This window comes from Parasteatoda tepidariorum, chromosome 9 (genome assembly GCF_982258835.1).
Source record: "Parasteatoda tepidariorum strain Cologne lab strain chromosome 9, Ptep-v5.0, whole genome shotgun sequence".
Classification (NCBI taxonomy): Eukaryota; Metazoa; Arthropoda; class Arachnida; order Araneae; family Theridiidae; genus Parasteatoda; species Parasteatoda tepidariorum.
This window is the reverse complement of record NC_141763.1, coordinates 40,036,276-40,050,413: the sequence shown is the minus strand read 5'-3', so window position 1 is coordinate 40,050,413 and position 14,138 is coordinate 40,036,276. Positions and strand designations below refer to the sequence as shown.

General features: G+C 33.7%; 1 protein-coding gene across 1 annotated transcript; it reads right to left on the bottom strand.

Annotated features, from left to right (window-relative positions):
* Positions 1–7,253: 7,253 nt before the first annotated feature.
* Positions 7,254–11,471, bottom strand: LOC147803979 (uncharacterized). Its single transcript, XM_087151361.1, has one exon. It carries the CDS (start codon positions 11,469–11,471, stop codon positions 7,254–7,256), a length of 4,218 nt encoding a protein of 1,405 aa, XP_087007487.1.
* Positions 11,472–14,138: the final 2,667 nt, after the last annotated feature.

Sequence of the window (14,138 nt, the reverse complement as noted above, 5' to 3'; positions counted from 1 at the left end):
TAAATTATGCGGTGTAATGCTAAAATGTACATGCATTCGATATGACTTAATTACGGTGGAGTGATTTGAAATGATGTACGAAAGCAGAAGAAGGAAATTTATTATTTTATTTACATAATGCTATTTACATAATATTTTATTTACATTTATAAAACCACAGAAAGAAATCATTCATCTAGACCCAGTACTTTCATGGCGAAACCAGATAGAACACTTAAAAGAACGTATTACTGAGCTGCCAACTAAAACTTTTAAATAAAATTTCATAGCCGGTAACATGAGGGACATTAATTAAAAACTTCTAAAAGAAGTCTACCTTAGCATCACGGATAAAATAGCGCTATATGGTGTCGAGATTTGGTTCACAAGAAATGTCAAACAAAGAAATGCACTAAATTTGATATAAAAACTACCTCTTACTGGCATCACAAAAACATGCAAAACAGCTTTCACTGAAGGCTTGCAAGGGCTCGTAGGAGTGCTCCCGCTGGACCTCTGGGTTGAGTACTACACTGCATTAGAAACGTGTCAGCTGAGAGTGGTAAACAGTGCATTGGACTTGCAGCAGCGACCTATAAGGAAGGAACAAGAAGTAATCGATTCTACAGGCAAAAAAAGTATCAAGTGAGACTTGTACCCACTATTGGGGAAGAGAATGGAAATCTTCACGGACAGTATCCGTATAAATAGAAAGAAAGTTGAACAGGTGGGGTGTACTTTGTATATTTTCTTTCATAGCCATCGCTAAACGGCCAATCCAATTTTGAGTTTACGGCTGCCAATGTTCAACGCCGTAGCCTTGTAATTTTGAACCTAATCCAGAAGACAAAGGAATTCCAGGATCAAGCATTGGGAAAAATTTTGCCTTCGTGGAGGACTGGTGTGTGTATTTGTTGCATACAAAGATAATATCGAAATGCATTATGTAATGGAAATTCTGAGTAGAAATAGCTCAGTCTTTGTAGCTGAGTGAAGAGCCATAAAAAAGGCAATTATTCGGATCAGGAAGCGAAAGAACAGATGAATTTACCACCTTTTTAGTGATTCGAAAAGTTCGTTAATGGTGCTAGAGAGCCAAAAACCTTAAAATTAAATAGTAAGATGAATTAAGACAAAAATCAAAAGCAAACCCTACATGCACTGGACAAGAAACCACGTGGGCACAGAAAGAAACGAAAGTGCTGACACCCTAGCAAAATCAGGCGCACTATTGCAACACATCACAACTGGAATTGAACAAACTAGGACTAAACCTATGCTCCTTCTTAAAGACAAAACAATCAAGAATTGTCAGGACTGATGTTCCAATACTAATAAAGGACTATCTATAAAACGATATTAACCGTACACTACCTTGAAGAGATTATCATCCTATTTTCCCCTTAATCAAATAATGACAACCCACGGTGCATTCAACAAATACCAAAAAAAATTCTTTGGCAAAGACTAGAACTCTCCGGACTGCGGATTCTCAGAAACAATTGAGCATGTGATACTCAAATCTCCAAGATTCAAAACAAGGAGAGATAAATTCCTGACGAAAAATATCAGCATGGACTCTATCTTTAAACTTGGAACCAGTGAACCAGAGTATTAAAACCTCATAGAAAGAGAATGCTCTCTCGAAACGGCGACACAACACGACAAAGATATTTTAACTTCATCTCTTAAATTACATAAGCCATTTTGAAGCCAACATTGGTTCTCAACTGGTCCTGAGTCCCTGAGGGGGATATTTGGTTTCCACTGGTTGCACCCTGTGGCTCGGAATTGAGCTTCTGCTGCTCCCTTGATGAATGGAACCGTTTGTTGCTCGGATGGCTAAAGTGGAGGTGGTCGCACCGCTGTCTCGTGCTGACAGCAGTCTCGTACTCGCACCGAGCTCATCAGTACTTCGTATGCCCTCCTGGGTAGGGTATTCCCTCCTTATATTCATAATTGTATAAAAAGTCAGTTTTAGAGTAGAAATTTTGTTATACTGAATCAATTTGCAAATAATGTTAACAGTGGGGGGGGGGGGCTATTAAAAGCCGCAAACCAACTTCGCATGTCGGCTGACCACCTGCGGTGACGAAACAATGTTAGCATTACTGTTATGTTAATAACACATTAAAAATATGCCTCGTATAATTGATACAGCTTAAAAATTTTATTGTACGAGCTTGTGCTTTAGCTGAAACGTCCGTAAAAAAAGGTGTTTTTGAGATTCTTTTGAGGTTAACAGGTGTAAAAAATATACCTGAGAAAGAAAATGAGGTATTATATTTTGAACCAATATAACCTTATCAGTAAACCTCAAGTTTAACCTCACTTACACCTCATAAAATAAACCTCATTTACACCTCATAAAATATAGCTCAGCAATCCTTTTATTTCAAATCGAGTGAAATTTTTCACTTTTCAAATATACTTATCTGCTTGAAGCATAGAAAAAGTATCAATTGCACCTCAAAAAAACCTCTCTCAGTTGGTTGCTTTGAGGTAGATTTCTATCTACCACAAAAAAATCTTAAGTGTGAATAAAACAAATTCCTTTACCTTGATCAACCTTGGGAAATTAAATTTCTTAAAGTTGTTTTTAAAGTCAACTTCAGATAAACCTCAAATCAACCTTAACACCTCAAAGCAATCTTAACACATCAAATAAACGTCATAAGCACCTTAAATTTTTTTAAGTGCGAGCTTGTAAATGTTTTGGAAGAAATTATAGTTTATAAATTTGATAAATGAGTCTTCCAACTACATGGTGAGCCGAATTAACTATTCAGTAAGTTAGAAATAGTTAATTTACCAGAAAAATCATATAAAATTAAATACATGCCAAAACAAATATAGAATTCCATATTAGCACACCAATCATATCTTTCGTAATGAATGATTGATTTAATTTTATTGAGATTATCAGACAACTTAATAAAAAAGCTGGACATTAAATGTATCTTAAAACGTTCGATGGCTGATTAAATTCCCAAAGAGAAAATACTCCCGCAAGATAAACATCAAACTTTAAAAGCCGAAGTACTTAACTCCAATTTTTATTCACCCTTCGATTCTTCCTAAATCTGTTGATTTTAGAATATTTAGCCTCGATGCCCTTTAAAATAAATTTCTTGCTTAGAGCATATAGGATTAATACATTTTCACTAAGAAACTGTTAAATTATTGTTCAGCAGTTTCAAATTACAAAATAATGTTTACAAAATTGCAAATTAAAAAGTACTTAATGTTTGACTTAAAAAATGAAACAATAAGTTAATGGAAAAAATCTTTAAAAGTTTTAAAAATTAATAAGCAGTAACGAAAACCTGGTAAAATGTAAATTAATTGTTGAATGAAAATTGAACGTCCAGGTTTGGCCTATGATTATTTACTTAATTTTCAAAAGGCTTTAAAATTCTGCTACAATGCAAATTATGTCAAAGCTTGTACACTTTACATTTAAAAACTTTTTTTAAATTAAATAATAAATTATTGAAGTTATATTTCTTATGCGACTTCCAACAAGGTTGCGTTAAACGTTTAACGCTACATTTTCATTGGCCGGGAGATCAAGTGGTAGGATCCAGTTTTCCCCCATTCATTTCCATATTGTTTTGGTTCTCACTAGCATAAAAGTCATAAAAGTATTGTTTTCTATAAATATTTTTTAGTTTGTTTTGATACACATATAATTTAATAGGGTAGTATTTTTTATTTTCAAATTTAGTGGATAACAATTGTAAAATATGAGTGAAAACAATCCCACGGACAATGCAACGGATTTAAGGTTATGTCAAGGTACGTCTCTTGTGAATATCAATTGATTGTTTCTCTTCTGAAATTACATTATGACGCATTCACATACATTATTAATACAAATGCATTTCCACTGGTTCAAGAGGTCCACGAGGGAAAAATGCACAATATTACCGTGATTACAGAGCACGGAAGCGAGCGGAGCAGGAAAAAGAGTCGTTGAATAGAATTAGTGATCCTTCTACGACTGCTGATTCTTCTACAATTAGCGTCGCAGATTGAGAAGTTTAACTTCTTCCGCGTGGAGGGACTCCACGCACTATTTTTTATTTTTTACATTGGGTTATCTTTGGATAAACGAGTTTTTGTTTCGCTTAAATAGTTTAGGCATTTGGCGAACAGTGAAAAAAATATTAGTTGTATTATGAAAAACTAACCTCAAAATACTGCAAAAAGATCTTAGGGCAATACAGATAAGTTTGAGGTGAGTGGAAATTATTATTTTCAAAAGAATACAATAGCCCCTAAGCCAAGGCGTGCATTGTAAATCTATGTATGCTTTACAGTGTAGCAAGCCAACCTCATTCATCAATCTCTAGACTCAAATCTAATCGAGCATTTATAGAAGTTACTCGAATGAAGGGACATAAAGTAACATGTAAAGAGTGGAGCAAAATAACCACAGATGGGACATCTAGGCTATTTGAATTCATATTAAATAAAAAGAAGGGGGTTATAAAACAAAAGTTATACTCAACAAGAAATCATCTTTAAATTGCATTATTCTGTTGCCAAAGTTTCAAAATGAAAAGTGTCCCGCAGTGGACTGATCGTTAAGACACGTTTTCCAGCAGATCACCGAAGTCGAGCGACACTGGCTGCGGTCAACGCGCGCGTGGGGGCCCACTTGGATCAGCCTATGTAGGGACCGAGGGTGTGTGGTATTGGACCTCGTTAAACTGTTCTAGCGTAAAGTGCTCGACTTTGCGTGTAGGTCGTCGAGCTGCCGAAGCGGGGATGCCATATCCTCTGCAGAGGTTCGAAATTGTGATGGCATGTCTTCGGATTATCCTCAGGGATGTTTCCCAGACCGTCGCCAATTGCCCATTGTGCAGTTTTAGTGCGACGTAAATGAGCTACAACAATAAAAATTAAAAGTTAAAAAAAATGTGCAGGAGACAGTGCCTGCTGTGGGGTTAGACTCGTTAACTAAAAAAAATCTTTCGGGATCGGACGTATGAGGAAATTTTCAAACTTTTTTACTATTTTTAAGCGAACGAGGTTTAGTTATTAAGCATAAAAAAATCATAAAGTATAAAAAATTACAGAGATCAACTACTTCTACTTGGTGCTAATTGTCAAATTACTTTCATTTAATTGAAGATTTTGATTTTCTTTCTTTATTTTTGTTTCAGTCATCTTGGTATTTTAGACGGTATTACACCAGGGGTTGGATCTGACTTGAACAAAATCCAAATAGAGTTCCAGTTGCAACTTACAATGTAAAAATAACACTAAGAGAGATTCTATTATGTCTGGTAGCAAAAAGTATAATATTCTTGGTATCCTCAATGTTAGCGAAAGATAGCCGCTATCTTAATTCTTGTCGTTAAAAACACGTTCTAACAGAAATGGTATTCTTTAAATGTAATTTATTCATTTGTGCAATGTTGCAGAGTGGTACATTTAGATGTGGGGAAAATGTCTGATGTGAATAAAAGAAGAAAGGGAGATCACACATTATTGAAATGTGGATTTTAAAAAGAAAGATTATTAAAAATATCTTCGTACTTGTGAAAAAATAGCTAATGTTATACTGTTAAACAATTGACGCGTATGAAATATGGATATGGAAATATGGGATGGAAATATGAAATATGGATTTTTAAAGGAAAGATTATTAAAAATATTTTCGTACTTGTGAAAAAAATATAGCTAATGTTATACTGTGGAACAATTGACGCGTATTAAATATGGGATGGAAATATGAAATATGGATTTTTAAAGGAAAGATTATTAAAAATATTTTCGTACTTGTGAAAAAATAGCTAATGTTATATTGTTAAACAATTGATGCGTTTGAAATTTGGATATGGAAATATGGAATGGAAATATGAAATATGGATTTTTAAAGGAAAGATAATTATAAATATTTTCGTACTTGTGAAAAAAATATAGCTAATGTTATACTGTTAAAAATTGACGCATATGAAATATGAAACCTGTTAACATAAGTTAAAAATGAGAAATGTATTTTTATGCAAACATGCTCTTTTCAAAACTAACAATGATCAATTCCGCAAAGCATTTCTTCCAGAAAATTGCGCAAACAGCCAACTCTTTCTCCTTCAAATTATTTCTGCTCTAAAACTCATGAATAACAACCATACTTGATCTAGTGTCTCTTGAACAAGTATCTTAGAAACTAGAATTGTCGTCAACAGTGGTGACAGAACGATAAATCATCCATTTCCTGAACTATGTGAGCAATGACAGGTGTTTCATCGTTGTAGTTGTCACTATAGTCTCACAAACTAAAATATTTGAACTTAATATTACTTTCTTTCTTACCATTGTAAACACATTTTGTGTGCTGTTTTTAATAGAAATTGTGTATTTAATTTTGAAAAAAATTTATTCCGAATTTAAGAATATCTTTACCTGTAAAGTTTAGTATTCACGGCTGCTAAGTTTTTAGTTTTGATTATTATTCGAAATAAAAGGTTATTAACTAAAAGTGGTATTTCTTTATTTAAATTTCATTACTGGCACTGCTTGTAATTTGGTATCCAAATGTATTAACATTTTCACAATTATTAAATAGTGTATAAAATGTGTTTACGTTTTAAAGGCTTTTTTTTTATATCCAGTCAACACACGCAAATAAAATAATAAATATCTATCTTATTATATAAAACGCTAATACGTACGTACGTATGTATGTATCAATAAAACCGATGATATCTCTTTTCTCGCACTAGCAACAGTTTTTATTTTTAATTGATTGGATTCGGCGCGCAAGAGCACGTAGTGAGCAACCAGATAACAATAACCAGAGTGAGCATTATCAGGTTTGTAAGGTCGTCGATAGCTTGGACTGTATGAAGAAGTTATAAGTAATTCTAGGCGACTGGTTACAAACAAAACAATTTTTATTGAGAGATGTGGCGATGGTTCATCGCTGCAGTTACATGCATCTACTACTACAATTAACACTACAAATTTCTCCCTGGCACATACGCCCTCTGGCGTCACTTAACATTCCCCCCCGATTGAAATTCAATTACATAATTTCAATAAACAATATAACTAACAAACAGAATACATAGAACATATGAATACTATTAGAATCATAAAAAATAATGAACAACTAAATTTTGATTGACACAATTTGAGAACAAATACAGTAGGATAACATGTGCTGATTAATATACATATATATTTATAAACAAAATTAATTCACTCAAATAGTTTCTTTTCAAAAACATATGCATAAGAAAAACAAATTTTTTTTTCTTTCATTCAAGTGGTAATATACAAATGTCTCTGACATTTCTCTTGAAAATTTTACCATTAGGCATACGTACATTTACAATTCTTATTTTTCCATCCCTACTTTGAAATATTTCCACTATTCTTCCAACTGACCACTGTGTGGCAGGAAGTTGCTCATTTTTCATTAAAACAAGAGTACCCTGTTTTACATCGTCCTTACTAAATTTCCATTTGGTTCGACCCTGTAAATTATTTAAGTAATCTTTCTTCCACAATTGCCAAATTTGTTGACTAAATTTAGTTACCCTTTGCCATTTGGACAAATGAGTTTCCTTGATATCATTAAGTAGAGGTTCTTGAAGGCCATTTATTGGTCTCCCAATTATGAAGTGACCTGGACTTAATGTCCGAAAATCATCAAAGTTTGCCGACAATGGAATGAGGGGCCGGGAGTTCAATACTCCTTCTATTTCAGCTAAAATAGTTACAAATTCTTCAAGCGTCAATTTTTGGCTACCTATTACTCGTTTGAAATGAAATTTGAAAGCCTTCACCCCAGTTTCCCAAAGGCCCCCAAAATTAGGTGATTTTGGGGGTATAAATTCCCATACAATATTCTCGTTTGAGAGAAAGTTAGACAAGTTTTCATTGCGGGAAGTGACAAGCTTCAAAAGTTTTTTAATCTCAACATTTGCTCCAACAAATGTCTTTCCATTGTCTGACATGATTTTCGAACATTTGCCTCGTCTACCAAAGAAACGTTTCAAACAAGCTATAAATCCTTTTGTGGTTAAGTCTGAAACAAAATCAAGATGTATAGCCTTTGTGCATAAGCAAATAAAAACAGCTATGTAAATCTTATTTAACACTCCTTTACGCTGATTTTTAAATTTTACTAGAAAGGGTCCACAAAAGTCAACTCCTGTCACATTAAAGACAAAATTAGGAGTGACACGTTCCCTTGGTAGATCGGCCATTATTTGTTGAACACTTACAGGCTTATTTTTAAAGCAAATCACACAAGAATGAACAATTTTACGACAATTATTTCTGCCGTTAAGCGGCCAGAATTTCTGTCGCACTTGAAATAAGAGTGCTTGTGCACCTAAATGAAAATACTTCAAATGATAATGATTCAAAATTACATCAGTTAATTTATGCTTGCTAGGCAGTACAATGGGAAATTTACTATTATTCGATAAATCAGAGTTTCTAAGTCTGCCACCAACACGAATTAGAGAATTTTCATCCAAAAATACATTTAAACAAGATAACTTACTCCTAGATGAAACTGGTTCACCTTGTTTGAGCCTTTTAAATTCCTCTTGGAACTCACCTGACTGCAATGAAAGCAGAAGCCAATTTTCTGCATCTTTGTTCTCTCCAATAGTTAAGAACCCCTTATTTCTAGATATTGGATTACGACAATTATGAATAAATCTAAAAATAAAGGATAAAATTCGAATTAGTTTAACAAAACTGTTAGAAAGGTTAAGAATTTGTTCAAAAAAGGATCTATCTTTGGTGGTAATTAAAGAAACAGATTGAATGTCATTAGGATCAGGAGCAGAGCACTTTTTCAGTTCTTCACAAGGTAGGTCAGTTTCTGGAATGTTCAGAGTCTCATCACACTTAGGAATTACTAATTCCTTTAAGAAGTCTGGTCCGGTCCACCAGGTGACATTTTCGATGAGAGATTTGCAACTTATTCCTCTAGTTACTAAGTCTGCTGGATTTTCGCATCCAGCACAATGAGTCCAAGATTCTCGGTCAGTGAGAGATTGAATTTCTTTAACCCTGTTTGCTACAAAGGGTTTCCACTTAAATACGGAACCTTTTATCCAATACAATGTAATTCGAGAGTCTGTCCAATAATAAATAGAAGATATTCCTTTCCGATCTAATACCTTCTTTACTTCACGTGCAAGTCGTGAAGCAAGCAATGCGGCTATCAATTCTAACCTAGGAAGAGAAATTCTCTTAAGGGGTGCAACAAGGCTCTTGGAAGCCACTAAGTTTACAGTTACTTGATTTGCTGTTTTAATTCTTAAGTATATGGCGGCACCGTAAGCCTTTGGACTAGCGTCTGCAAATGCATGCAATTCTAACACAAAGTCTGAGTGATCAGAAATTTGAAATACATTTCTGGGTATTTGCAAGTTAGCCAATTCAGGAATTTCGATACACCACTGCTTCCAAGTTTCTTGAATATCTGAAGGAAGCTCGTCGTCCCATGAGATCTTACGTAACCATAATTCTTGGAGAAGAATCTTTAATCTGATGGTGTAAGGTGTTACTAGTCCTACGGGATCGAATATTCTACCTGCTGCTTGCAATACAAATCGTTTTGTATTTTTTCTCAAGTCAAGAAATTCCAGTAGTCCCTTAACTTCCATAGTTAAAATGTCAAGTTTTGTGTCCCAGGACATCCCAAGAACTTTGTGCAACTCGTTTGGGCTTTCTGATGAGGATGAAGGAAGAGTACTGAATCCTTGTTCCTCCCACATTTGTTTTAGTGACTCGTCATTTGAGACCCATTTACGAAGGTGCATGCTAGCATCCTTCATGATAATGTCAGCTTCCCTAGAAATTTTGAAGGCTTCAGACAAGTTATCTGCACCAGCTACAATGTCGTCGACATAAAAGCAAGTATCAAGAATATTTGAAGTTGTTGGATATATTTTCTTGAACTTATCATTATGGTGCTTAATAGTCGCTGAAAGCAAAAAAGGGCTTGCATTGACTCCAAATGGAAGCCTGTTGAATCTGAATACCTGCAATTGAGTATTTTCAGATTTAGTGGGATCGTCTAGAGTGAAAAGGAACCTTAATGCGTCCTTATCATTTTCGTTCAATGCTATTTGCAAAAAGGCACGTTCAATGTCCGCTAAAATAGCAAATTTATTCATTCGGAAAAAGGTTAAAAGATGAAATACATTCGGATTAAGGTTCGTTCCCGTCCAGAGACAATCGTTAAGTGAAAGTTCACCAACATCACAAGAACTAGCATCAAAAACAATGCGACACTTGGTATAAACACTGTCCTTCCGGAAAACTGGGTGATGGGGTAAATAGAACACAGGTTTATCAACAGTATCTGAAGCGGATGGAACCTTCTCAATAATTCCCTTTTCTAAGTAATCTTGCAATATTTCACTATATTGAATATACAATTTTTCATTTGAAGTCATACGATTTAAAAGACCTTTAAATCGCTTAGTTGCGACAGTAAGATTATCGTTCAATTCCCTCCAATCTCTTTTCCAAGGAAGAGTGATTTCATATCTTTTATTTTTATAACTAATTGTTTCATTAAATTTGGATAGTGCTTCATCCCCCTCTAAGCATTTGGGTTCATCCTTTATTCCTAGAGACTCAAGGTCCCAAAATTTTTGCAAATCAGTTAAAGTGTGATCTTGTGATAATAAGTGACATTTGTATTCCTTACAATTATCCTTAGTGCCCAATCTTCCCGTTACAATCCAGCCGAGTACAGAGTTCTGTAAAATGACTGAACTATTTTCCAATTTTATTTGCTCGGTTCGTAATAGTTCGTAAAAAATATCTCCGCCAAGCAAGATTTGCGCACGTTGAGGCTTAAAAAAGTTAGGATTTGCATAAGTCAAATTTTGAGGAAAATTAATTTTAGAAACATCAAGCGGTTTAGCAGGGGTTAATTCAGTAATTTTAGGCACTATCAGCATTTTTATCTCTTTCGTAAAGTCTCTATTTTTATTAGAAACAAGAGCAGAGATCGATTTATTTACATTCAAACTAGCCCCATTAATTCCAGTTATTAATGAGTTTAATGTATTCTCCTTTAAACACAATAACTTTGCTGCATCAGCAGTAATAGCGCTTATTTCAGAACCGCTATCGAGAATACATAAAAAGGGATAAAAACATTCATTTATTCCTCGCACATAAATTAAAGCAGTTGAAAGCAAAACATTTGAGTAAGTATCATAGACATTACAACTGTTTGGCGGCGCCTTCTGCCAGCTGTGAGAAAGGGCGAAGGAGGAAGTGACAGTTTTCGTTTCCCCTCCACTCATATTACTCATCTCAATATTTGCTTGATTTGGAATAATCTCAGTTAAATTAGAGCAATTGGATTCTAATATTTGATTATTTTTGTTTTCAACTTCGGGTTTTAAGAAATTAGCCCCATGAAGTGTCGAATGATGATTTCTAGAGCAATGTTTACATTTAAACTCTAATTTTTTACATTGAGATAACATGTGTTTACCCAAACAATTGAAACACAAATGCAATTTTCTTACACTATTCAATCGCTCTTGAGCAGATAAGTCAATGAATTTTTTACACCTATATATTAAATGGTTTTGATGACACATAGAACAAATGTTTATCATTTTGCAAAACGAAACTTTTATGTTTGGGGGTTACTTCTTGTTTCGGTTTTGAAACGGAAATACATTTTTGAACATTTTCAAGAGCTTGAATACGTTTTAACACAAACTCAGTAAAAAATTCCCAAGTGGGTAATTCGTTACAATTTAAAGACATTTCGAAAGCCTTTCTTGATTCATCGTCAAGGCGTTGCAAAACAATGTTCATTATTAGTGTCTCAGATAATTTATTTTGTTCTAATCCAAGTTGCTTTAATGCTCTTAATTGATTAAGTAAATTATCAATTAAGTTTCTTAAATCCTTACAAGATTCAAATTTAATTTTACTTAAATTTAATAACTCAGTTATATGACTGTTTACTATCAGTCGTTTGTTTTCATATCTGTTTTTTAATGCGTTAAACAAGGAAGAATAAGAGTCATCTACATTCTGTAATTGTTTTGCAGTACCAGTTAATGATGATTGTAAATAATACAGTTTTTGAGAGTCACTTAATTGATTGTTTTCATCAATTAAGGTAGTAAACTGAGCTTTGAAGGTAAGCCAGTCAGTGTATTTACCCGAAAATTGGGGTAAAGTAATTTGAGGTAGTTTAATGTTTGCATTAGTATTCGGTTCATTCAAAACAGAATTTGAACTCAAATTTGAAGTTTGAGGAATAATTAAGTCTAAGAAGCTTACCTCAATTGCTTCTACGTTGTCCTCCATTTCCGTTAGGGAAATTTCAAAGTCTGCTAAATCTGTATCGGATAAGATACTGTAGCAATCGTTTCGAAGATCATCGATCTTCGTTTTTAGACCCCTCAATGAATTGAGTTTGATCTCAAGGGATTTTTGATTTGGTGTTTCATAGGTAAGCACGTTCGAAAGCCTAGTTATTTGACCTTTGATGCTTGCTCGCTTCCTTGTTAGAACGACGCTAGACTCGAGCGACGTAGTAGCTTTTGTAGCAGTCGCCATGTTGAATTAATTCACGATTAATTCTGCTAGATTAGCACTCCGGCTGTTACGACCAAACTGTAAGGTCGTCGATAGCTTGGACTGTATGAAGAAGTTATAAGTAATTCTAGGCGACTGGTTACAAACAAAACAATTTTTATTGAGAGATGTGGCGATGGTTCATCGCTGCAGTTACATGCATCTACTACTACAATTAACACTACAAATTTCTCCCTGGCACATACGCCCTCTGGCGTCACTTAACAAGGTTGTTCAATTCAGATTCATGCACTGAAAACATGACAATATTTAATTTAAACTCAATTAGGAATTAATTAATTGAAGTGAGAATGCTTTAAAAGGCCGCTGTTGAATTGATATTTTTCTACTGGGAGCTACCTAAACGTCTAAAAAACGTTTAAGTGTTTGTAGTGAATGCATTGAATTTTTTTATATTTCGCGTTTATTTATGCATTGAATTTTCACGCTTTAAAATGCAGAATATTAGTGAAGCAATATTTGATAATTTATTTTGCTAATATGTTTCTTATTTAGCTAATGTTTTGATTTTTTCACCATGTACAATCTAAATAGCTAATATACTTTTTTAAAAGCCAATAAGAACATTGGTAGAATTCTTCTACATAAGTACAATACTGTGTCTTTGATGATAAAATACTATGTCTTTGATGATAATATATTATGTCTTTGTGCTAGAACATTGTTTTCATTGGCGAGCGAGCGCAGCGAGCCATGGTTGACGGCGTGAACCACATAGGATTGCGTAGCAATTCTCGGGGGTTGGCGAGCGTTAGCGAGCAGGGGGCGGAGCCTCCTAGTATAACTGTAAATGTTTATTAGGAATTAACTTCGCACGCTAATGATAACTAATCTCTTAAGTGAAAAACATTTAACGAGTTTTGAAGTTAACAAAAAATAAATTTAGACAGGTCGGAGCTAGTTGATTATGTTTAAATTTAATTTCAATAGGATAAAGAGCTAATTCTGCGAAACCAAATCTGCTTTAATTTCTGGGATTTTTTAAAAATTTAGATGCATCAATTTGTTTATAGTTAAGAAGTATAAATTAAATTTAGCAATCGTGGGCGAAGCGAGCAGGGGTGGAGCGACCTATTGAGTTAAAAAATTTATGTAATTTATTTAGTGAGGTCACATCACTGTATGATTGCAATCACATATTTTGTTCTGCTGAGAAAGTGCTATATCGTGGAAATTTCTTAATTAATATTTTTTTTCTTTATTACTATTAAAAGTAGATTTTGTGTACAATGTCTTTTTAATAGTATAAATTTTTTTAATAGTATAGTATCTTCTTAAAATTGCATATTTATTTTTGACAATTTGATTCATATTAGTGTTTTTAAAATCCGATAAAGTGAAAGTGAAACCGAATAATAGAATGTTATTCTACATTCATTAACAATTGTAACTATACCCAGACATTCATAACTTAGTTGACCGAGAATCATAATTTTCATGAAATTAAAAATTTCTAAAAAAGTTATAGATTTAATATAAGTTTTTCATAAATTTATAAAAAAAATTTTATTATTACTATAAGTTTATAAAAAATA